The sequence below is a fragment of the Leptonychotes weddellii genome, chromosome 4 (genome assembly GCF_054177405.1).
Source record: "Leptonychotes weddellii isolate Sample4059 chromosome 4, ASM5417740v2, whole genome shotgun sequence".
In the NCBI taxonomy this organism is placed as follows: domain Eukaryota; kingdom Metazoa; phylum Chordata; class Mammalia; order Carnivora; family Phocidae; genus Leptonychotes; species Leptonychotes weddellii.
Genome location: NC_138372.1, coordinates 170,136,063 through 170,158,245, shown reverse-complemented (window position 1 = coordinate 170,158,245; position 22,183 = coordinate 170,136,063). Strand labels below are relative to the sequence as shown.

Here is a 22,183-nt window from a genome sequence, read left to right as displayed (position 1 = left end):
TGCGGGGCCGCCGCCTCCCCAGAGCCTGAGCGCCGGCCGGGCCGCGCGCCCACCCCTGCCCCCGGCCCCCACCTCTCCCCCCCCCACACACCCTTACCCCCGCCTCCGGCCGCCGCGGGCCGAGCGTTCCGAGCGCGGCCCGGGCCCTGCGCCGCCGCCGCCGCCGCCCCGCCCCTCCCCCGCCCGGCCGGCCCCGGCGCTCATGCGGACCGAGCCCCGCCCCCCGGCCGAGCCCGCCGCCCGAGCCCGCGCCTGAGCCCGCGCCGCGCGCCCGCCCGCCCGCCCGCCCGCACCATGCTCAAGTGCATCCCGCTGTGGCGCTGCAACCGGCACGTGGAGTCGGTGGACAAGCGGCACTGCTCGCTGCAGGCCGTGCCCGAGGAGATCTACCGCTACAGCCGCAGCCTGGAGGAGCTGCTCCTCGACGCCAACCAGCTGCGCGAGCTGCCCAAGGTGAGCGGCCGTCCGCACCTGGGCACCGGGCGGCGGGGTCGGCCGGCCCCGGGCGCCGGCTGGCCGGCCCCACCCTCCTCAGCGCTCTCGGGTGCTGGCACCAGGTGGCAGTGGTCATCAGGTGCGCGCCTGGGAGTGGCGGGGCCGGGCGCAGCCTAGGAGAGCTGCGGTGGGGCGAGAGCCGCGGCCGGGGTAGGTGGGACGGGGTGGACGCAGGGGGAGGTGAGCCTGGTCTGGCAGGTGGACACCAACCTGCTGGGCTGCTCCGGAGGCGGGGAGCCCGGCCCTCGCCTCGGCCTGCTCTGCTCCGGGGGCTGAGGTGGGGTGGGCGAGCTCTCCGAGAGGTCCTTGGCCCTGGTAGGTCTGAGGTCTGCAGGCTCTCCAGCTCTCCTTGCGGTCGCGCCTCCTGGCCAGCTTGGTTTCCTTCTAAGGCCGCTCTGGAGAAGAGGCTGAAGAAAGCAGCTCATGAAAGGATTTCCTTTCTGGAGACAGGGTGCTGAGTGGCCCAGGGCTTGGGGGCTGAGTGCCGCCCCCCGTCCTGGGCTTGGATGGGAGGGCTCTGTCCCCCGCCGTTTCCAGGAGCCTTCAGAACTGCTTGTGCTTGTGGGGCTTCACTGCTTTTGTCGAGTTTTTTGGGGTTTTTTTGTAGCTAGCTGTCAAGTTCTTGCCACAGATTTGGGCCGGGGTGGTTGGGTGCCGTGGCAGAAAGCACCGTGGGCCCTGGCAGGCTCCCTTCCTGGGTGGGTAGAAGAGGTGCTGCAGGTGGCGAGTGGAGTCTTGCGGGAGCACCCAGGGAAAGGAACGGAGAACCGCCCAGCTCGGAGCCGATGACTTTTGGGCACGTGAGGTCCGTTCTATGGGAAGATGGCGGCAGGAAAGGTGTCTGAGGTGATGTCAAGGCACCAGATGGCAGAAGTTAGGAAGTTAGAAGTGCAGCCAGGTGTGGGTACACAATTGTCTCTCCTTTTTTTTTCTGCTGCCAACGGGGGTGATGAGGCAGGACCCTGGGTTCCTGTGTGGCCTGGAGCAGGCAGAGGCCCACGGGGTCTGTGACTTGTGAATTCGTGCCTGCTCTGGAGGGGCCCTCTCTTACAGGGTCTGTCATCCCCTGACCCCACTCCCTGCCCACAGCCCTTCTTTCGGCTGCTGAACCTGCGCAAGTTGGGCCTGAGTGACAACGAGATTCAGCGGTTGCCCCCCGAGGTGGCCAATTTTATGCAGCTGGTGGAGCTGGACGTGTCCCGGAACGGTGCGGAGCCCAGCGCAGGGCTGGGGTGGAGCTTACGGGTGGCAGGAAGGGCTTTGAGCTCTTGGGGACTCTGGGTGTGTCTCCACGGTGACCCTTCTCCTGTCACAGACATCCCCGAGATCCCGGAGAGCATCAAGTTCTGCAAGGCTCTGGAGATCGCAGACTTCAGCGGGAACCCCTTGTCTAGGTGGGTGGTGGCCGTGGTGGGGGGCAGTGGCGGGCGTGGGGGCTTCCACAGCCCTGTTCTGGACACCTGAGGTCCCTCTTTCTCTGGCGCAGGCTCCCCGAAGGCTTCACTCAGCTGCGCAGCCTGGCCCACCTGGCGCTGAATGACGTGTCCCTGCAGGCGCTGCCCGGGGATGTGGGCAAGTGCGTGCCCTCCAGGGCAGGCGTACTCGGCTCAGCCCCACTTCTCCCTCTCTCCCCACTGTCCCTGCTTCCATCACTCCCCACCCTGATCTCTTTTTCAGCCTCGCCAACCTGGTGACCCTAGAGCTCCGGGAGAACCTGCTCAAGTCCTTGCCTGCGTGAGTGGGCGTGGGTCTTTCTCCAGCACTTGCTTGAGCCGCGGGCCTAGGGGGCCTTGGGCCACGTGAGCACAGCAGAACCTGCTGTTTGTTCTGTAGGTCTCTGTCCTTCCTGGTCAAGCTGGAACAGCTGGATCTGGGAGGCAACGAGCTGGAAGTACTGGTATGGAGAAGGCGGGGCCGTCGTGGGCCAGGGGGGCAGGTGAACCTCGGGCTGTTCCTCTGAGCCTGCCGCTCTGTTCCCATCTGTTGCTGCAGCCTGATACCCTCGGGGCGCTGCCCAACCTCCGTGAGCTGTGGTTGGACCGGAACCAGTTGTCAGCACTGCCCCCGGTGAGTGAGGGTGTGGCAGCCCTTGGCTGGCACCCGGCCGTCCCCTGACCCTCTGTGCCCACCCTCAGGAGCTGGGGAACCTGCGACGTTTGGTATGCCTGGACGTGTCGGAAAACCGGCTGGAGGAGCTGCCCGCGGAGCTCGGCGGGCTCCTGCTGCTCACCGACCTGCTGCTGTCCCAGAACTTGCTGCAGCGGCTTCCTGATGGCATCGGTCAGCCCCAGCCTGGGCGCTGGGAGGGGCGTGGCTGGCGGTGAACCGTGGCCTAGAGGGGGGCCCTGGGGGGACGGCCCTGACTCTATCTGGGCCCTGAGAGATGCCCCCGAGAAGGGGAAAGGACGCTGGGGTGAGGGGTGACCGGGTGCTGCACCTGAGGAGCCGAGGCGTCTCGTGGTGGCAGGGTGTGGACAGCGAACGGGGCAGGGCACGCGGGTGTGCAGAGCTGTCCCCTCTGGGGCTGGGGAGGACGGGGCAGGCGGCGGGGAGGAGTGCTGCCCTGGGCTTGGGCGGGGCTTTTCCGAGCTGGGTGCTGCATGGGCAGCTGGGCCCTCCACCTCACTCGGCCCTGTCGCCACGTCTCCCCGACCCCAGGTCAGCTGAAGCAGCTGTCCATCCTGAAGGTGGACCAGAACCGGCTCTGTGAGGTGACCGAGGCCATCGGCGACTGTGAGAACCTCTCTGAGCTAATCCTCACGGAGAACCTGCTGACGGTACGGCCCGGCCTGGCGGGACCGGGGGAGCGAGGATGGGGGGCTGCTGTGTGGTGGGGCCTGGCTGTCTGCTTGGATGGGGGGACGTTGGCAGGAAGCAGTTGGCGGGGGGTGATGCCCATGGGCGCTGGAGACTGCCCTGAGGGGTGCCCCTCTCCTTCCAAACCCTAGCGGATTTCTGCCAACCCCTGGCCCTCCCTCTTCCTGGCCAGGCTCTGCCCCGCTCTCTGGGGAAGCTGACCAAGCTGACCAACCTCAACGCGGACCGGAACCGTCTAGAGGTGCTGCCACCGGAGATTGGAGGCTGCGTGGCGCTCAGCGTCCTCTCCTTGCGGGACAACCGCCTGGCCGCCCTGCCGCCGGAGCTCGCCCACACGGCTGAGTTACATGTGCTGGACGTGGCCGGGAACCGGTGAGTGCCCAGCCGCCCGGCCTGGCCCCTGCTGAGCGGACCGTGCCCACCGGCCGCCGCTGAGCTGACCGTGCCCACCGGCCGCCAGGCTGCAGAGTCTGCCGTTTGCGCTCACCCACCTCAACCTCAAGGCCTTATGGCTGGCTGAGAACCAGGCACAGCCGATGCTCCGGTTCCAGACCGAGGACGACGCTCAGACCGGCGAGAAGGTGCTCACCTGCTACCTGTTGCCGCAGCAACCTCCGCCCAGCCTCGGTAGGTCCGGGACCGGCCGGCTGCGGGCCGGGGTGGGTTGCGGCCTCAGACAGGCCCGCCGACCTTCGGTTTCCTTAGAGGCCCCAGGGCAGCAGGGCAGCCCTTCGGAGAGCTGGAGCGAGGCCCCGCCCAGCCGCGTGAGCGTCATCCAGTTTCTGGAGGTCCCCGCGTGCAGCGATGATGCTGACGGGGCTGCTGCTGAGAAGCGGGTATGGCGGGGGGCTGCCTGGGTGGGCTGTCTCCTCCCTGCCCTCCCCTGACCCCTGCCCTGCCCTGCCCCACCCTGCACCCTCGTGCATGTTGCAGGGCCTGCAGCGTCGGGCCACGCCTCACCCCAGCGAGCTGAAGGTGATGAAGAGGGGTGTCGAGGAGCGCCGAGGCGAAGCCCACGCCCGCCGGCCGGAGTCCAGGCCGCCCTCACCCCTGGAGGAGGTGCCTGTGGGAACCCGCACAGCAGGCTTGCACCTCTCGGGAGCCCTGGGCGTCTTGTCATCCTGGCTGTGGGGCTCTGGGGGCCCGGGCTGGCCGGGGGGGGCGGGGAGGGGTCCAGGGTCAAGCGTGCTGTGCTCTCCACAGGGCAGGGCCGTGTCACGAAGGGCTGTGGGGTGGCCGCGGGAGAGCGTGTGGCGTGGGCGTGCGGGGCAGGGGCGCGGGGGAGCCGGCCGCGGCTGCGATCCCGGTGACATAGGCGATGGAGATCGAGGCCCGTGGGTCCGCATGCGGGTGGTGGGGGCAGGATCGTTTTCGGCGTAGGGAGCTGGGACCAGAGCATGCAAACCCAGTCCTGCTCCTTTAGAGGCCTGCAGCCACAGGGCTAGGGGAAGCTTCGGCATCCTGAGGGTGACACCTGTGGGGGGACGCAGGGCAGGCCCCCCACCCTGCGAAGCTGCATTTGCAGAGCCGTGCTCCCGTCAGGGCCGTGGGGCTTTCTCAGGCTGCCGTTCTCCTGGGAGCTCGTCTGGTTCTTGTTCTTCAGTTGTGTGGGGAAGATCTTTGAGGGGCCGCACCACGGAACTGTGGTTCTGCACGGCCTCTGTTGAGGCTGGGACAGACCGCCCCCACCTGTGCAGGGGTGAGCCCGCCCGGGGCGCTGCAGACTGACCCTCTGCCCACCCGGCCGCAGGACAAGAGGCTGAGCACCGGGTCTGGTCTGAGTGAGGACTCGCAGCTGTCCGCGGGTACAGCCTCCCAGGGTGAACCCGAGGGGCCGCTGGCCGAAACACAGGGGCTGAGCCAGCAGGAAGCCACCGCCAACACCCAGGAGGAGGCTGCGGAGGAGACTTACGAGGAGGTGAGGCTCGCGCCAGAGGCTGAGCGGACATGTGGGCAGGACCAGTCAGCATGCGGCTGGGCCTCCCGGGCGGGCTCTCCCCTCCGGAGCTCAGCTGGGCCTCTGCCAGCCGTGTGTGTCCCCACACGTTCCCTTGCGGGCTCTTCCCCGGCCCCGAGCACGGTGTCCGGCGCCTCTGGGACGCCGGGCCCCTTGGGGGCGGGGGCAGGCCCTGCCACGGTGCTCACGCCCGGCTTCCCGCAGCCCACGGTGCGCTTCGCGGAGGACACGCTGCTGCTGCCCCCTGGGGAGGACGGCGAGAGCGAGGAGGGGCAGCTCGCGGCACCCTGGCCCCTGCCCGGCGGGCGACAGCGTCTCATTCGCAAGGACACTCCTCACTATAAGAAGCACTTCAAGATTTCCAAGCTGCCGCAGCCCGAGGCGGTTGTGGCTTTGCTGCAGGGAACGCCGCCGGACGGGGAGGGCCCCATGGGGCCCGCGGCCTGGCACAACGGCCCCCACGCGCCCTGGGCTCCTCGGGCCGAGGAGGAGGAGGACGAGGAGGAGGCCGAGGAGGACGAGGAGGCGGCGGCAGTGGCTGAGGAGGAGAAGGAGGAGGCTCTGGTGTCTGCACCCTCCATCAAGGTGGGTTTCTGTTCACACACCCGCTCGAGCCGGGCTGCCCTGGCCCCTCCTCGTCAGGCCGCGGTCCGTGCTGGGGCCTCCGGCGGCTCGCCCAGCGGCTCTGGGCCCATGTCCCGGGTCTGGCTGCCGGGGGCTGGGGTTGGAGGGCACCCCCAAGGGCTGCTGACTCCAGGGTCCTCCTGGGTTGGGTTCAGACTGGGGCCCCGGGGTCTGGCGGCTGCATCATTGCCTGGACTCTTCCTTCCTCGGGTCCTCCTCAGAGCTGGCCTTCGGGCCCACTGTGGACCCTCACGCGACTCCTGTCCCTGGCCGTCAGGTGGGCGTCAGGGGCCCACGAGAGCTCCCGCCTGCTCCCTGGGGACATCTCGCTCCACGTGTATCTGACGTCGAGGTTTTGTCCTGAGCACGGGCGTGATGCTGTGGCAGCTGAGGGGCCCAGGACAGCCAGACTCGGCCTCAGCCCGCCTTGGGGTGCCCCCCGACCAGCTGAGGCTGCCCCGTGTGGCCACACTTCCAGACTGGACGGGAGGGGCTGGTGCTCAGGCTGCGGGAGCTTGGTGTGGTGGTTCCTGTCCTTTCTGCTCTTGGCGGGGCTGGGTGAGGCGGTGGCGGGCGGCAGCTCACCTGCATGCCCTCGCTGGTCCCGTCCTAACAGGGGGTGTCGTTTGACCAGGCCAATAACCTGCTGATAGAGCCCGCACGCATTGAGGAGGAAGAGGTCTGTACTCGCTCTCTGCTTCGTGCTCTGGGTCCCGGGCTGCTGGCCTTGCTTCCTGGGCTGCGGGCTCTCGTACCTCCTGCCCCCGCCCCGCTCGCCAGACCCCTGCCCTATAAGAGCTTCTGCCCCCCTCCTCAGGGATGGGGCCTCCCGGCCCTTTGACGCAGACGGACAGACGTGGAGTTAGGGCCTGGGGGAGGCAGCCAGTCTTGACGGGGGTGTTGAGACGGCATCTGCAGGTGGGGCAGGGCCTCGGGCCTCCATGCAGGTGTGCCCTGCCCTGTGCAGCCCCTCTGTGCTGCCTGGGGCCGCTCAGGCCGCCGGACGGGACCAGGCCCTCCCCGTGCCCTGCCAGGCCCACAGGCAGCCCCCAGACAACGAGGGTCTGTTCTGTTTCCAGCTGACGCTCACCATCGTGCGGCAGACGGGGGGCCTGGGTATCAGCATCGCTGGTGGTAAGGGCTCTACGCCCTATAAGGGGGACGACGAGGTGAGGAGCTGCGGCCGCCTCGGGGACCCCTCTCCCCCGCATCCCGCCTTTTCTCCAAGAGGCTTCTGTGGTTTTGAGGGTTGCCGTGCCACGCCCCTTTGGACCTCACAGCCCACTGTGTTCTGGGCACTTGCTCAAGTTCAGGGCTCCCTGCCCCCCCAGGTGACTGGCCGCGACTGTTGGCCCAGCACCGACCCGGGCGGCTTAGTTAGAGCCGGTGGGGGGTGCCAGAGTTCTCCTTGGCACTCTGCCTTCTCTCCCGTATTGCCTCTATTGGGTTTGGGGTTGCAGATCGTCCCAGGAGCTTGACCTGTGGCCTTGGGCTCCGCGGCACGTGGGACTTGCAGCGGTGAGGCAGCCCAAGTGGGCCGCAGGCCCGGTTCTCTTCTTCCCATGCCCTGGGGTCTCTGCAGGCTTTGCAGGGCATTTCCAGGCCTTGCCCAGTTGCTACCCCAGCAGGACAGGGGGGGCCCCTCCACGGCCTCTCTCCTTTCTCTCTGTTCAGCTCCCACTCGTTCTCCAGGGCATATTCATCTCTCGGGTGTCCGAGGAGGGCCCTGCAGCCCGGGCGGGTGTCCGAGTGGGTGACAAGCTCCTCGAGGTGAGTCAGTGATGCGTCTGGGGCTCCACACGGCCCCGGCTGTGTCGGGAGCAGAGGGTCGCCTGGGGAGGTGGTCAGCCCTCCAGCGAGGTGGGCGGGGGGGCGTTAGTCGTGCCCTGGAGCCTCGGCAGCTGTGTCGGGGGGCTCCTGGGAGACTGTGTGCTTGTGCTAATTACTGACGCACCAGGATGGAGTCTGAGGGCCACCGGCCCTTTCTGCGGGGCCTGGAGGGGGCCGTGGACAGAGGCTGTCGGGCCAGGCAGGGCTGAGGTTGCACTGCAGCTTCTAGGGGGGAGCCGCCGCGGCCCAGACAGCAGGGAGAGCTGAGGGGAGGGAGCCTCACGGAGCCGCGTCAGGGTGGAGGCACAGGGTCAGACGCCCAGTGAGCCTGGGCGTCGTCAGTCGTGGACTACTTGGATGAGGGACAGATGGCGGGGGATTGCAGGGCTGGGGACCCAGGCGAGGACCAGCAGGAAGGGCATCCCCGTGTTCCCGTCAGCCTGGCTTGCGTCCTGCCCCGCCCCCCCCCCCCCCGGGGGTCGCGCAGTCTGGGGGCTGGTTAGCCTGCCCGGAGTCCTGCGGCTCCTTCTCCTCCCGTCTCCCGTCTGGGCGGGGCGGGCGGCATGCGCAGAGCCCTCGCGTGGCCGTGGCCCCGTTCGGACAGGTGTCCCGCTCCGCAGGTGAACGGCGTGGCCCTGCACAGCGCCGAGCACCACCAGGCTGTGGAAGCGCTGCGGGGGGCCGGCACCACCGTGCAGATGCGCCTGTGGCGGGAGCGCATGGTGGAGCCCGAGAACGCGGTCACCGTCACGCCTCTGCGGCCCGAGGACGACTACAGCCCTCGGGAACGGCGGGGAGCTGGCCTGCGCCTGCCCCTGCCCCTGCCCCCGCCGGAGCCCGCCGGGCCCCCCCGCCAGCGCCACGTGGCCTGCCTTGTGCGCAGCGAGAAGGGGCTGGGCTTCAGCATCGCCGGCGGGAAAGGCTCCACGCCTTACCGGGCTGGCGATGGGGTGAGGCGGGTGCGGCGGGGGGCCGGGGCGTGCTTCAGGGGGGGCCGGACAGGGACTGGACTCACTGGCCCTGGCTCTCTGCCCCCCGCCCCGCAGGGCATCTTCATCTCCCGCATCGCGGAGGGGGGCGCCGCCCAGCGGGCGGGCACTCTGCAGGTTGGCGACCGTGTCCTCTCGGTGAGTGGGGGTAGCGGGGCCTGCTCACTGCCCCATCCACTCCGCTCACCCCACAGGGCACCCTGACTGGCCACACTCTTGCAGATCAACGGGGTGGACATGACTGAGGCCAGGCACGACCACGCCGTCTCCCTGCTGACCGCCGCTTCCCCCACCATCGCCCTACTGCTGGAGCGGGAGGCCGGGGGGCCCCTTCCCCCCAGCCCTCTGCCACACTCCCCCCCACCCCCCATTGCAGCCACCACCGCCGTGGTCACTGCCACCCCCGGGGACTCTGGGCCGCTGAGGCTGGCCTCTAGCCTGCTGGCTGCTGCTTTGGAGGGGCCGTACCCAGTGGAGGTAAGACCCCACGCCCCCCGTAAAGTTTCAGGTATGGGGCGTCAGTTCTTCCAGGTAGGAAAGCAGGTGCTCACAAGTTCTCCGTTGTGCCAGGCCCCTAGGGGTCTGTTTCATAGATCGCCGCGTCTGCATGTGGTCTTTCATGTGCTTGTGTGTCCTGATGTGTCAGGGACGCCTCCCCCCGCCATCCCTAATAACCTGACTGCCCCCACCTGGGGCTTGTACACCCTCTGGGCTGGAGGGGCGCCCCTTTGCTGCTCCCAAGAGGTTCATTCCAGCCAGCCCCTCGGTATCCCCAGGAGATCTGCCTGCCGAGAGCCGGGGGCCCTCTGGGGCTCAGCATCGTTGGGGGCTCCGATCACTCCAGCCACCCATTTGGTATCCAGGAGCCTGGCGTGTTCATCTCCAAGGTAGAGCAGGCCCCACAGGCGTCTCCGTGCTAGGAGGGCCCAGCCCGGGCATGGGGCAGCAAGGCCTCCAGCCCGCGGGACATCATCCTCTCCTGACAGGTGCTCCCACGGGGCCTGGCTGCACGCAGCGGCCTTCGGGTTGGGGACCGCATCCTGGCAGTGAACGGGCAGGACATTCGGGAGGCCACGCACCAGGAGGCAGTCAGTGCCCTGCTTCGGCCCTGCCTGGAGCTGGTCTTGCTCGTGCGGAGGGACCCCCCGCCCCCGGGCATGCGGGAGCTCTGTATCCAGAAGGCCCCCGGGGAGAGGCTGGGCATCAGCATTCGAGGCGGCGCCAAGGGCCACGCAGGGAACCCCTGTGATCCCACAGATGAGGGCATCTTCATCTCCAAGGTGAGGCCCCTCCTCGGCCAGACCCGCCCCACTGGGTTTCTCGGGGGGTGAGGGCCCGGATGCCGGCCGGTCCGGAAGCTCCAGGCCCCGGTCTTTGCAGGTGAGCCCCACGGGAGCGGCCGGGCGCGATGGCCGGCTGCGGGTGGGGCTGCGGCTGCTGGAGGTGAACCAGCAGAGCCTGCTCGGCCTGACACACGGCGAGGCCGTGCGGATGCTCCGCGGCGTCGGCGACACCCTCACCGTGCTCGTGTGTGACGGCTTTGACACCAGCACCGCCGTCCCCGCCGAGGTCAGTGCCTGTCCCATCAGCGGCCCGCGGCCCGGCCGGGCGTGTGGCCAGGCCGCTGCGAGGCGGCGCGTGGGGGCGCTGCGGGCCACGCCAGGCTGTGCCCGGGTGGGACGGCGCCCAAGAGCGGGGCACGATGGAGCCGTGCAGATGGGCAGCACCTGCAGGGTGGGGGCGGGGGGCAGCCCCCGGGCCAGGCACACGGCGAGGCTGCGGCCCCTGAGGACCGCATCTGCAGACACGCACGGGACCCCCAGCCCGTCCAGGCGCTGTTCTGTGCCGGCAGCCCCTCAGCAGACAGCTTGCTCCCCGGGACCTACCTCAGAGCAGAAGCCCCGGTGGGGCACGTGGGGGGCCCAGCTGTCCTGCCCGGCCCCCCAAAGCAAGGGCCGGCGGCCAGGACCAGGACTGGGCTCCAGAGGCCCGGCCCTCAGCCCGGCCCGCATAGTGAGCGACTCTGGCTTCTGAGACTCGGCGTCCCCTCTGCTCAGGAGGGGCCTGGAGCTTCCGGACCGGCCCGGCAGCCCCTCAGCAGACAGCTGTCTCCCACTGTCCCCACGCTGTCCCGCCTTCTCCACTGCTGTCCCTGGGGCCCCTGGGCGTAACTGACACTCCTCACCTGCAGAGGGACAGGGTGGTCAGCGCAGGTCGGCCCGTGCGTGGTGGGTCTCTGGGTTGGTGACTTACTACCAGTGAGGGCTCGTCCTTCGGTGGGTGTCGTCTGCCGACGGGAACGGAGCCTGCGCTCACACCCCTCGCTCCGGCCCAGACGCCCACGACCACATCTCCCTCCATCTTCAAGGGAACCCTGGTGGTTTCCGGGGAGGAATTTCTCGTAGGACTTACGGCTAGACCGGGTGGTCCGGAGAAGCCTTTACCTTTTATCTATTTCATCCGTGTGTTTAGAGGTGTTTCAATCAGTACGTTTACTGATTTTAAAGCTTTTTATTCGAAGAGAAAGAAAAAAACAGCCGCGCAGCAAAGGGTGCGAACATCCACTGAGTTACGGGGGGGTGCACACACTTGGATGTGCTTGGTGGTCCCTCCCCGAGTCACGTGTGCCTTCCTCCCACGGGTGGCTATCCGGGGGTTCCCAGCACATCAGCCAGCAAGCCTGGGAGCCCGTCTTTGGCTTTCAGGGAGTTTGTGCAGGAAGGCGCCCTGGGGTGACCCTGCGTGCCCCCCACCCCGGCCGCCAGCCTGGGCGCTCGGACTCATCTCTCTGTCCTGCCATAACTGACGTGCACTCTTTCACCTTCTGAGCATTAGCCTCTTGTTTCATAGGATACAAATGTTTTTTGTCACTTTTACTTTTTAAGAATGGCTTCTCTGAGGCTTTAGAATGTAAGCCTTCTGGCTTCCGGCTCACACTTGCCCAAGCGCATCTTCCACTGGCTTCCCCAGAGAGCTGGTGCTTGGGCCGTGTCCTTACTCACCTTCCCCTTCAGCCCTCCCTCACTGTCCGCGCTGGGGGAGGTGCTCCAGCCTGTCCTCTGTGCATCGCTCTCCCACCTTCTGCAGACCGGCCTGCAGGGAGGAGCCCCCCCCAGCCACGCCGTCCAGGCTCCCTTCCCTTCATCTTGTCCGCATTTTCAGGAACAAGCTGGGGTCTTGGAGATCTCCGGAGATGGCAGCTGGAGTGTTTTTTTCTTGCTGAATTCACGGGTCCGTATGTTGTTGATGTTTGTGGCCACACTGTGCCCTTGTTGGGTGTGCGGCTGTCTGCCCGGTGGGACACCTGTCACTCGACAGCTTCCTTGCTCTCTGGAGTGAGCGGGTATCCAGCTGTTTCCTGCCCTGGCGCCGGCCGTTTCCAGGGACCCCTGGCCCTGAGAGCCCAGTCGGGCCGGGCAGCACTTGGAGCCTGGGCTGTGGATGTTTCTAGAGAGAAGCTGTGAGTTTGTACTGTTATTTTGTAAGTAGGCTCCATGGCCAACATGGGGCTTGAACTCATGACCCCGAGATCAAGAATCGCAGGTTCCTCTAACTGAGCCACCCAGGTGTCCCCATTATTTCTTCGTGCAAAATGCAAGCAAATACGTAATTTTAAACTTGGAAAAAAGTGGCAAGGACAGGCCGTAGACTGTCTCGCTCAGAGGCCCCGTGTGCGCCTCTCCAACTCTCCAGCTGACCCACGGTGTCCTTCATAGCAGAGGGCTCGGTCCAGGGGTGCACAGGCGTCTGGCCGCCCCATCTCCCCAGTGTCCCCGACCCTGACCTCGTGCAGAGTGTCCCAGGGCTGCTGACCGCCGCGCAGATGGCAGTGCGGCCCGTTGCCGACGGCCTCCATAGGGCTGTCCCCGGGTTGCCCCACCCCAAAGTGGCTCTTTCCCCTTTGGAAGTAGTATGTGTTCTGTGGGGGTACTTGGAGAGTGTTCGTCCCATTCCTGGGCACGTCCCCACCCCCCAGCGCTACCACCGTGCTGTTTGCTGCGTCAGTCCCGCGTGTGGGCCACAGCCATGTTCTATTCGTGGCTCCTTCCACGTTCATCCATTGGCTCTGCGCTGCTAGGGCGAGGCTTCCTTCCCCGTGGTGGGGCTCCCCCGTTTGCTGTTACTGCCCCTCTTCGGCCTCTGCGTTCTTTCATGGGTGCCGGTTTGTCGCTGTGGCTGCTGGTTTTGTGCCCCGGACCCGGCTTCCGGCCGGCCCTTCTAACGTGGCTCAGCGTCCCGTGAGCAGCCTCCTTCCTGGCACCTGACACCCTGCGCTCGCCCCGTGCTCTCCCGCCCAGCCCTGCGTCCTGCTTCTCCAAGGAGCACTGGTTCCTTTTAGCGGAAGGTGGTATTTAGAAGCCAAGACCTGGGCCCTGGGTGTGCTCACGGCCTCGGGACGTCTCATGGCCGGCGCGTGAGTGTCTCCAACTGCGGAAAAGCATGCGTTCATGTCCTGCCCCACGGGGCAGCCCTTCCCTGTGCGCGTGGCCTTCTCTGGCGAGAGGAACCAGGCGGCGGCCTTGCCTCGCATGCTGCCCGCTCGGCCCCGCCGTGGTCTGCCGTCCTCCCTGGTCTGAGGGCCCCACCTCTCTGGGGCGTTCCAGAAGTCGGGAAGGTGGGCTCCTTAGTGTCTCTCGCTACATCTTCTACTTTTGTCAGAATCCCAGCGCTGGTTGGGCCTCCTGCGTGTCCCTGCCGAGCCCGCATCTCTAGGGTCTTTGTCCACAGCTCACGGTCGTCGTACCCACCTTGTGAGCGGCACCATTTGTCGTGACAGCGTCCCCGTGTCTGCTCCGTGCTTCCAGCCTTGAGCTCCCTCTTCCCTGCAGGGGACCCCTCCTGTCCTTGCTTTCCGGGGGACTGCTACCCCGCTCCCTCCCTTCATTCATTCTCTCACTTGGCCTTTCTGAACGGCGGCTGCACTGGGTTTGTGTTTCGGCCACACCGACAGCCGCCCCCCATCAGTGGGGGCCGTTCATTTGGGGGGGGTCTCCCATGCCGCCCCCACTCTGGTTCCTGCTGTCGGTCAAGGCCAAGCTATCCCCCTCATCTCTCGTGAGGTTGGAGAGAGCCATTCTGTGTTTCCGTCTGTGTTCACCCTCCGAGTCTGTGGTCAAGGCACAGTTCATGGCCACACGCTCTTGCCCTCCGTCCCCCGCCCTGCCCACCAGGTCCCGGCCACCAGGCAGCGGGCTCTCCCTTGCTCGGAGCCGCTGGGTCTCTCCTGCATTGTGGCCTTTATTTCAGAGTCCTTTCTGGGTGCTCGCGCTGCAGATTCCAGAAACAGCCACCAGGCACCCCGCGGCTCAGTGTCCACAGTCGGCCTCCCCTGCCTCCCGCCACGCGTCAGAATGGCCCCGACGCCCATGATGTGCATCCATGACCTTGGCTAGCCTGCGTGGCCAGCGGCGCTGTCACAAGCCTCCCCACCCCAGAGGCCGCCTTGGCTGTGTGGGTCGCTGGCAGGTCCTCAGCTGGGGCTCCAGCCTCCCTCTGGAGGGGACGTTGGAGACCAGGGGGCTCTGCCCTCAGCCTGCTCCTCTCCTCAGGTGTCCCCGGGCGTCATTGCCAACCCCTTTGCGGCAGGCCTCGGCCGCCGGAACAGCCTGGAGAGCATCTCCTCCATCGACCGGGAGCTGAGCCCCGAGGGCTCCAGCAAGGTCAGAACCACCTGCAGCCGGCGGCCGCGGGGCTGGGGAGCCCAAGGCTGCTGGTCCCTGACTGGTGTGCTCTCTGCCTGCAGAAGGAGCTGCCGGGACAGACCCCGCAGTGGGGACTAGAGGCCGTGGTGAGTGACTGGGCACCCCTGCCCTACACACCGGGCTTCTCTTCACACTCGGGCCCCGGGGTGCCGGGCTCTGGCTGCCTCCTCCCTGCTGGGGCGCTGCAGGGCGCAGGGTGGACACAGTGCAGGGGGCAGGTGGCTGCAGCCCGCTCTCGGCAGCATCTGCCGGCCCCCGGCTTGGGTGCAGACACGCCTCCCCTGTGTGGACTCTGCTCCCCAGGGCCAGAGCTTGGAGAGCCTCAAGCTGGACTACCGCACTCTAGCTGCCGTGCCCAGCGCTGGGGGCACGCACAGGGTCAGTGTCCGAGTCACTGGCCTGCTCTCCATCTGCTCATCTTAGCTCCATCCTGCCCGTCTGAGCCCCCGCTCATCACTGAGACCCCAGGGCACGGAGCTTGCAGGCAGGGTCTGCAGGGGCCGTGGGCCCCCACGCTGGAGCTCTGCGTCCTGACCTGATACGGGTCCCTCTTCGTCCTCGGGGCTCCTGGGAAGCCCCCCTCCCCTTCAGAGTCACCGAGCAGGCTGGGGAGTGGGGAGCACAGGCAGTTCGAGGCCACCGGAACCTTTGGGGGTCCTGATGGGATCGGGCAGGAACAGCCTGGAGCAGCTTCGAGAAGCCATGGAGACTGGGGGGGCTGGGCAGTGGCCCAGTGCTGACAGCTGGGGGGCGGACACTGGGCAGGACGGAGAGTTGGGCCTCATCCCTCCCCCGAGAGCCATGAACAGCCCTGCCCGAGGCTGTGCCCAGCTGGCCGCGGCTCAGAAGTCCTACAGGAGGGCGAGTGGTCACTGCCCGGGCTCCGCGGGGCGGGGCGGGGGGAGTTGTGCTGGGGGCTTTAGTGTAGACCTTCGCCCCTTAGCCACGAGCAGCTGAGTGGGAAGCCCCCGGGAGGGGTGGGGGCCTAGCTGTGGGGTGGCAGGTGAGAGTTGGGGCCTCCCTGGCTCACACCGCTCCAGAGTACATGGGGAGGGTAGCCAGGGGTGGGGGAGCTGCTCACGGACAGCGGAACAGAGCAGCAGAACTCCTCCTCGTGGGGCCGCAGCCCTGCCTGACCCTCCCCCCGGCACTGCCTGACCCCCGCAGGTACTGTCTGGGGCGACAGGAGGGAAGATGGCTGAGGGCCCCTGCTCCCCCAGCTGCCAGCAGGTGAGTGCCCACCAGGTGGGGGTGGAGGGCAGCGCCCCCTCTTCCAGGGAGGTGGTGCCACGGGACAGCCGCTCCCCTCCAGCTGCCACTCCTGACTGTGGGCACGGCCCGGAGCGCCTCCCTGGCCGGGGGTGGTTGGCGATGGGGTGGGGGGCTCCCTGTGGCCCCTGGGCAGACAGAGCTGGGTGGTCAGGGATGCGTCACTGCCACCTGCCTGCTTGCGTATGAGTCCCTGGGGGCCAGCTTGGTCCTGCTGAGGCTCCCCGGGTCTGCTGCATGGGAGGGCCAGGCCATGGGCACCCCCCTCGCCGCGCTGCAGCAGGGGGTAAGCACGGGCCAGCTCCCAACCTTTGCCCCTTCCCAGCAGATGACAGACAGGCGAGTGTTGGCCCCGTGCCCCTGGATACCCACCCCGTCCACCCCCCCTGGCTCCAGGTCTCTTTCCTCCACCATCCCCCCATCCCCTTACCTGAACCCGAATCCCTCTTTCTGGTCTCTGCCCCTGCGTTTTGCTGAGAAAACTGGCTTGGGCCTGGCCAGGGGGCTCCGTGGCCCCCAGGGATAGAGGGGATCCCCGTCTTGTGAGTGCTCAGACCCACAGGACACGGGAGTCAGAGCAGCGGGTGGGGACAGCTGGGGGGATGGCGGCTGCAGCCAGGATGGCTGTCCTCCCCAGGCTCACATGCGCCCCCCTCCCTAGCCCCCATCCCCACCCTCCCCCGACGCACTGCCCGCCAACGTGAAGCAGGCCTACAGGACCTTCGCTGCTGTACCTGGCCCACACCCACCGCAGAACACCCCTGCCCAGGTACGCGGTGGGCAGCCCGCCCTTCTCCCGTGCATGCGCGTGGGGCATGTGCCCAGAGGAGCCAGGTCTCAGGACCTGCTTCCCACAGCCCCCTGCACCCGGGCCCACGGCCTCCCCGGAGCAGCTGTCTTTCCGTGAGCGGCAGAAGTACTTTGAACTGGAGGTGCAGGTGCCCCAGGCCGAGGGCCCCCCCAAGCGCGTGTCACTGGTGGGTGCCGACGACCTGCGGAAGATGCAGGAGGAGGAAGGTAGGTGGCCAGAGCGGCAGGTGGGGAGGGCCTGGGCCAGGGTCTCACCTAACCCCCCCACCCCCACCCCAGCCCGAAAGCTGCAGCAGAAGAGGACGCAGCTGATGCGGGAGGCGGAGGACAGCGGGCTCACCCTGGACCTGGACGGGGAGGCCCCCGAGGAGGAGGAGGAGGAGGAGCCACCCGAGCCCCCAGCCTGGGCCGGCCCTGCCCCAGGGTGAGCGGCAGCCCCGAACGTCTCCCGGGCGTCCCCGTGCCCTCGGCACCCCACCCACCTGGTCCTCCTGCCCTGTCTCCCGCCCCAGGCTCAGCCCCTCGTCCCCGCAGCCCCTTGGGGGCGGCGCCCCGGTGCGCACAGCCAAAGCCGAACGGCGACATCAGGAGCGACTCCGCGTTCAGAGCCCGGAGTTGTCCCTGCCTGATCGGGCTCTGTCCCCTGCTGAGCGGCGCGCCCTGGAGGCCGAGAAGCGCGCACTGTGGAGGGCAGCCAGGTGAGGCCCTGGGGGCCCCGGGAGGCCTATCCCACCCCCGCTGCCGCGCCCACCCGCCCGCCCAGCGCCACCTCCCGGTCGCCCGCAGGATGAAGTCCCTGGAGCAGGACGCTCTCCGTGCGCAGATGGTCCTCAGCAAGTCCCAGGAGGGCCGGAGCAGGCGCGGGCCCCTGGAGCGGCTGGCCGAGGCCCCCTCGCCTGCGCCCACCCCGTCGCCCACTCCCGTGGAAGGTCCGTAGCCGGGCAGGGGTGGGGGGCCCGCCCCGCGGCCCAGACCTCTCCCAACGCCCCCTTCTTGTCCCACCAGACCTCGGGCCCCAGACCAGCACCTCCCCCGGACGCCTGGTGAGGAGCCAGCAGCTGTCGCCTGCCCTGAACCCCTCCCCAGACTCCCCCTCCCTCCCCCTCTTCACGCTCTCTGCCTTTCTCCCTCACGCTGTCCTTGCAAGGCCTTGTCTGGGAGGAAGTTTGACTACAGGGTGTTTGCAGCCCTCCCTTCTTCCAGACCTGTCTATGACATGCAGGTACCGGGCCCGCCCACAGGCCAGCCGCGCTCAGCTTTGCTCCTGTGCCCGACCACCCGGGCCTGTCCCTCTCTCTCTGCCGGTCTCGAGTCCTGTTCCGTGGGCGCGGGGCCTCCCCAGCCAGCTCCCGTCCTTGGCCAGGGCGCCACGGGGACCCCCACCCAGGCTCTTGGGGGCGGCTCCACGCAGGCCTGGGGTGCAGTCCTGACCTAACTCTTCTCCCCCTCACAGTCCCCAGATTTTGCTGAGGAGCTGAGGTCCCTGGAACCATCTCCCAGCCCTGGTGAGTTGGCAGGCTCAGCCCTCAGGGTGCACCCAGGGTGCCCGCCCCGCCCCCCGAATCGCTCACTGCGTGCCCTGCCTCGCCCACCAGGCCCGCAGGAGGAGGACGGAGAGGTGGCCATGGTGCTCCTGGGCCGGCCCTCGCCCGGCGCCGTGGGCGCTGAGGACGTGGCTCTGTGCAGCAGTCGCCGCCCCGTGCGGCCCGGGCGCCGCGGCCTGGGCCCTGTGCCCTCCTAGAGGCCCCGGGGACCGCCCCCGACCTGGGCGGGGCCCTGCCGGCTGCACCAGCACCCTTGCCCTGAGTCTTTTACCTGGGTGTTAGCATTTTAAAGAGACCCCTCAGGAGTTCCGGCCGCTGACTAACTGCCCCCTCCCCAGCTGGGACCCGCTGGCAAGACTGTAACTAGTGACGTTTGTACAACCAAAGACTCTATTTTGTGGTTTAAGAAGAATAAAATTGACTACGTTTTACCTCCTGTCTGTCCATCTGTCTTACCCACCGCCCCCCCGCAAGGCTGGGCCCCCGCGCCCCGCTCCCCACTCCCCACTTGGTACGTGCACACAGGACACAGGCAGTCCCAGGCCCCAAGGCCGGCGGCCCAAGCTTTATTGGGGCTCGGCCCTAGGGGCCCCCGGGGGGCGCAGCGCCCACACAGGGAGCTGCAGCTGCTCGGCCGGCGGCCACTGGGCCTCGGTGACGAAGATGACGCGGAAGTGCCCCAGGCACGCCACCTGGAAGCACGAGGGGCTGTACTCAGGCTCGTGGGCAGGCCGCAGCAGCGACAGGTAGCCCTCCCGCTCCGGGAGCCCCCGGCTCAGCAGCTCCCGTGCCAGCCCCGGCCGCACGGCCTCCAGCTGCCTCCGCACCACGGGGAGCAGGTCCGCCTCGCGCAAGTAGAACACCAGCGGCTTCCCGTACCTGCGGGGCAGGCCGGTGGGTGAGGCGCCCGGTCGAGGGGCCCCGCCTTCCGCCGGCTCACCTGAGCGCCCCCAGCAGCGCCAGCCAGATCCTGTCCGGCCGCAGGTGCGCAGGGTTCACCGCATCCACGTAGCTGGTGTCCTGGTAGCGCAGGAAGGTGGCTGCCTGGCCCGAAGGGTCGATGACAAGAGGCCACCTGGGAGCGGCCACCAGGTCACCGCTGCCCACCCAAACCCTCCGCCCGCTGTCCCACTCAAGCCCGACCACTGACCGGCCATCGGCGCAGAGGCGATCGCCCACATCCTTCATTAGGACGTCGTGCAGCTCGGTGACCCGGCATTTCAGCCCGGGCACCACCTCCTCCCCTGTGGAGTCGTAAGTGGGCCGGGGCTCCAACGGGAGGACCCGATCCCTGATCCCCCTCCCTGGGCCCGGCCCCCCAGCGCCGCCCACCCTCCTGGGTCTGCTCCCGCAGCTCTAGCCTGGCCGTGGCCAGCATCTCCTCGGCCTTCCGGGCCTCCAGCCAAAGCCGGTCCACTTGGGTCTCTGCGTCCCTGATGGCCTGCAGGAGACGAGGGGCCCCAGGCTCCACTCAGAGCGAGGCTTTACCCCCTCCACGTGGGGCGGCCCAGACACCTGAGGAGGGGAGAGCGGCCCCCATTCCAGCCCGGGGGGGCTGCTGCTGGAAGGTGGTGCCCACGCTTGGGGGGAGGGGACGCGGGCCCCCGGAAGCCCAGGCCCGAGAGGGAGAAAGCCCACCTGCAGGGCGAGCTCAGCCCGGCCTGGGCAGCTCGGCTCACACTCCGCGCTCGACGATCCTCCGGCGAGCTCACAGTAGGCCTGCTGCAGCTGGGCGCGGGGACCGGGCCAGCCTGGACTGCTGCCCTCCAGACCCGCTCCATCCTTCTGAGGCCAGGGCCAGCCTGCCTGTCCCCCCCACCCCCCACCCCGTCCCTGCACCAGGGGGCCGCTCACCTGTGTGTGCGCTGCTGCTGTGCCCTTGCCAACTGCGGGACGTTGAGGTTCATGCTGGGGGGGGTGGCCCGGTCATCAGAGGCCCTCCCTGCCCCCCCCAGCCCCCCCCCAGCCCCCCGCCGCACCGCTTGGCCTCTGCCGCCTCCTGGGCCCAGCGCTGCCGCTCGGCCTCCATGTTCTGGAGCATGGCCTCCGTGAGGCTCAGGTCCCACGACCGCAGCACACCAGCCACGGTGTCCAGGGAGGCCACCTAGGCACAGACGACACTGGCCGGGAGCTCAGAGCGTGTGTGCCACGCTCTGCCTCGCTCTCCCATTTTATGGAAAAAGGGCGCCAACTGGCAGAAACATGGCCCCAAAGCCTTATCATGGTGCAGCTGCCCCCCAGAATGAGACACCCAAAGGTCCTCTGGCCTCTCCATCCCTTTGCCGGATCCCCTCCTCGCTCCACACCCCCCCGCTGGCCAGTCCCCCAGGCCCCCTGCAGGCGTTCCACTGCCTTTGGCACACCCGGGGCCCACCCTGCAGTTCCCTTCCCTAGCCGTCGGGGCCCGCACGACACCCCTCCAGGAGCGGTAAGGGGCCGGCCGCTGCAGGGGAGGGGGTGCTCCTGGCCACGCTCACACACACACCTGCTCCGACGTGCTACCGTCATCCGCGTACACCCGGGGGTCGGCTCCGAGCTTCAGCAGCACCTCCACGGCTTCCAGGTGCCCCCCGAAGGCTGCTCGGTACTGCGGCGTCCGGCCGAAGGCGCCCTGCGCGAGGGGCTCCTGAGCCGGGCTCCGCGGGGGCGGCCGCGGCCCCCAGCCCCGGCCCCGCGCCCACCTTGCTGTTGGGGCTGGCGCCCTGCTCGGCCAGCAGCTGGATGGCCAGGGGCTGCCCGCCGGCCGCCGCCCCCGACAGCGGCGTGTTCCCGCTGCAGTCCTCGCTCTCCACCAGGGCCACGCGCTGCCGCCGCCGCCGCGCAGCCCCCGCCTCGTCGTGGCCCACGCCCTCGCGGGTCAGCCGCTCGGCCGCCTGCGCGCAGGCCCGCGGCGACCACGTGACCACGCGCGGGACACCGCCCCCCCCCCGGGCCGCCCCGCCCACCGCCCCCGCCCGCCGCCGGCGCCCACCTGCCGCAGGACCGCCTGGATCTCGCCCACGTCGCCGTCGAAGGCCGCCTCCCGCAGCCCGGCCCCGCGCTGCTTCTCCGCCCGCCGCCGCCGCTCGGCCGCCTCCTGCTCCCTCCGCACCAGGGCCACGAAGGCCTGCGGGCAGACCCGGACCGAGGGAGCCCCCGCCCCGGCGCGCGGCCCCGCTGCCCCCGCCCCAGTTCCGGGGGCCCTGGCTGCCCCCACTGCCGCGCAGGCCGGCCTCACCTCCCTCTGCCGCTGGTGGTCCTGGTGCGCCCGCTGGCGGCGGGCCAGCTCCTTTCTGGCCAGGAGCTGCCGGAAGGCGCGCTGGATGACGGTGGCGGCTCGGTCCTCCGCAGCCGGTCCTGGGGGGCCGAGGGGCTCAGGGGCCCCTCCAAGCTGCCGTCCAGAGCCACTGGGGCCTCCCACACCAGGTGCGCCGGATCTCCAGGTCCACATGCCTTCCCACCCAACCAAGGGCCAGAAATGTTCTAAAATCCACAAAGGCAGGGGCGCCTGGGTGGCTCAGTGGGTTAAGCGGCTGCCTTCGGCTCAGGTCGTGATCCCAGAGTCCTGGGATCGAGCCCCGCATCGGGCTCCCTGCTGGGTGGGACGCCTGCTTCTCCCTCTTCTCCTCTCCGCCTCCTCCCCCCACCCCATGCTCTCTCTCTCTCTCTCTCTCAAATAAATAAAATCTTAAAAAAAAAACAAACCCTCAGGGTTGTAAGTTTGAGCCCCATGTTGGGTGCAAAGATCGCTTAAAAATAAAATCTTTAAAATCTGCAAACGAGGCCACACCGGATTAATCCACCAGCAGAGAACAGAGGAGGAGGTATGAGAACTGAGCTGAGAGCAGACGGCGGGCCGGGGGCCTCCTGACCCTCCTTCCCCAGCCGGGACATAGCTGGGGCCCCCGGAGAGCCAGCTGCGGAGGACCAGCTGGAGGACCTAGTAGGGAACCTGAGGGGTGGTGAGGAAGACGGCCTCCAGCACAGAAGTCCCATGCACCCCCCAGGACCCCTCCCCGAAAGCCGGAGGCCCCCCTAGCATTCAGGCAGCCCCGTGTGGAGGCTGGGCTGGCCAGGCTGAAGCGGGGGTCTCCACCCACCAGCCCACTGGGACTCAGAAGAGGGAGCCTCAGGCTGTTATGGCCCCGCACACCAGCCACGGCGGGA

General features: G+C 68.4%; 3 protein-coding genes across 11 annotated transcripts; 1 reads left to right on the top strand and 2 right to left on the bottom strand.

The window, feature by feature from the left end:
* Nucleotides 1–260: 260 nt before the first annotated feature.
* On the top strand, nucleotides 261–18,468 carry SCRIB (scribble planar cell polarity protein). 8 transcript variants are annotated; one of them, XM_081816676.1, is made up of 37 exons: nucleotides 261–453; nucleotides 1,585–1,702; nucleotides 1,811–1,889; nucleotides 1,982–2,071; nucleotides 2,173–2,229; nucleotides 2,329–2,392; nucleotides 2,488–2,562; nucleotides 2,631–2,775; nucleotides 3,154–3,272; nucleotides 3,485–3,684; nucleotides 3,773–3,939; nucleotides 4,018–4,148; nucleotides 4,246–4,371; nucleotides 5,063–5,230; nucleotides 5,474–5,854; nucleotides 6,528–6,572; nucleotides 6,973–7,062; nucleotides 7,586–7,663; nucleotides 8,344–8,673; nucleotides 8,770–8,850; nucleotides 8,935–9,189; nucleotides 9,489–9,599; nucleotides 9,699–9,992; nucleotides 10,093–10,281; nucleotides 14,262–14,372; nucleotides 14,456–14,503; nucleotides 14,682–14,792; nucleotides 15,582–15,644; nucleotides 16,345–16,452; nucleotides 16,541–16,700; nucleotides 16,773–16,917; nucleotides 17,006–17,191; nucleotides 17,280–17,422; nucleotides 17,499–17,536; nucleotides 17,641–17,715; nucleotides 17,947–17,998; nucleotides 18,089–18,468. In XM_081816676.1, exons 1-37 carry the CDS (start codon nucleotides 295–297, stop codon nucleotides 18,232–18,234), a joined length of 4,938 nt encoding a protein of 1,645 aa, XP_081672802.1. In that variant the 5' UTR covers nucleotides 261–294; the 3' UTR covers nucleotides 18,235–18,468. The 8 variants fall into 8 exon arrangements, with proteins under 8 accessions (XP_081672802.1, XP_030897261.1, XP_081672801.1 ...); XM_031041401.2 differs by having other exon boundaries at nucleotides 6,510–6,572; nucleotides 14,456–14,500; nucleotides 14,718–14,792; XM_081816675.1 differs by having other exon boundaries at nucleotides 6,510–6,572.
* On the bottom strand, nucleotides 18,459–19,849 carry LOC115944917 (IQ motif and ankyrin repeat domain-containing protein 1). 2 transcript variants are annotated; one of them, XM_081816687.1, is made up of 4 exons: nucleotides 19,370–19,849; nucleotides 19,188–19,281; nucleotides 18,978–19,112; nucleotides 18,459–18,729 (listed from the first exon to the last, which is right to left on the bottom strand). In XM_081816687.1, exons 1-4 carry the CDS (start codon nucleotides 19,413–19,415, stop codon nucleotides 18,459–18,461), a joined length of 546 nt encoding a protein of 181 aa, XP_081672813.1. In that variant the 5' UTR covers nucleotides 19,416–19,849. The 2 variants fall into 2 exon arrangements, with proteins under 2 accessions (XP_081672813.1, XP_081672814.1); XM_081816688.1 differs by having other exon boundaries at nucleotides 18,574–19,112; nucleotides 19,370–19,838.
* Nucleotides 19,850–19,872: 23 nt separating this feature from the next.
* On the bottom strand, nucleotides 19,873–21,467 carry LOC145721075 (IQ motif and ankyrin repeat domain-containing protein 1-like). Its single transcript, XM_081817157.1, has 4 exons — nucleotides 21,009–21,467; nucleotides 20,523–20,648; nucleotides 20,017–20,141; nucleotides 19,873–19,945 (listed from the first exon to the last, which is right to left on the bottom strand). Exons 1-4 carry the CDS (start codon nucleotides 21,465–21,467, stop codon nucleotides 19,888–19,890), a joined length of 768 nt encoding a protein of 255 aa, XP_081673283.1. The 3' UTR covers nucleotides 19,873–19,887.
* Between the last annotated feature and the right edge of the window lie 716 nt (nucleotides 21,468–22,183).

Bases quoted from the DNA above. Each gene is read 5' to 3' on its own strand.
- LOC115944917 (XM_081816687.1), bottom strand. From the start codon at position 19,415: ATGCTGGCCACGGCCAGGCTAGAGCTGCGGGAGCAGACCCAGGAGG. The intron at 19,282-19,369 runs GTGGGCGGCGCT...ACGACTCCACAG, and splicing joins GCGGGAGCAGACCCAGGAGG to GGGAGGAGGTGGTGCCCGGG. The intron at 18,730-18,977 runs GTGAGCCGGCGG...TCGTGCTTCCAG, and splicing joins GCGCTGCTGGGGGCGCTCAG to GTGGCGTGCCTGGGGCACTT.
- SCRIB (XM_081816675.1), top strand. From the start codon at position 295: ATGCTCAAGTGCATCCCGCTGTGGCGCTGCAACCGGCACGTGGAGTCG. The intron at 2,563-2,630 runs GTGAGTGAGGGT...GCCCACCCTCAG, and splicing joins AGTTGTCAGCACTGCCCCCG to GAGCTGGGGAACCTGCGACG. The intron at 4,372-5,062 runs GTGCCTGTGGGA...ACCCGGCCGCAG, and splicing joins CGCCCTCACCCCTGGAGGAG to GACAAGAGGCTGAGCACCGG.
- LOC145721075 (XM_081817157.1), bottom strand. From the start codon at position 21,467: ATGTGGACCTGGAGATCCGGCGCACCTGGTGTGGGAGGCCCCAGTGGC. The intron at 20,649-21,008 runs GTGGGCGCCGGC...CCCCTCGCGCAG, and splicing joins TCCAGGCGGTCCTGCGGCAG to GGCGCCTTCGGCCGGACGCC. The intron at 20,142-20,522 runs GTGTGTGTGTGA...GTCTGTGCCTAG, and splicing joins ACGGTAGCACGTCGGAGCAG to GTGGCCTCCCTGGACACCGT.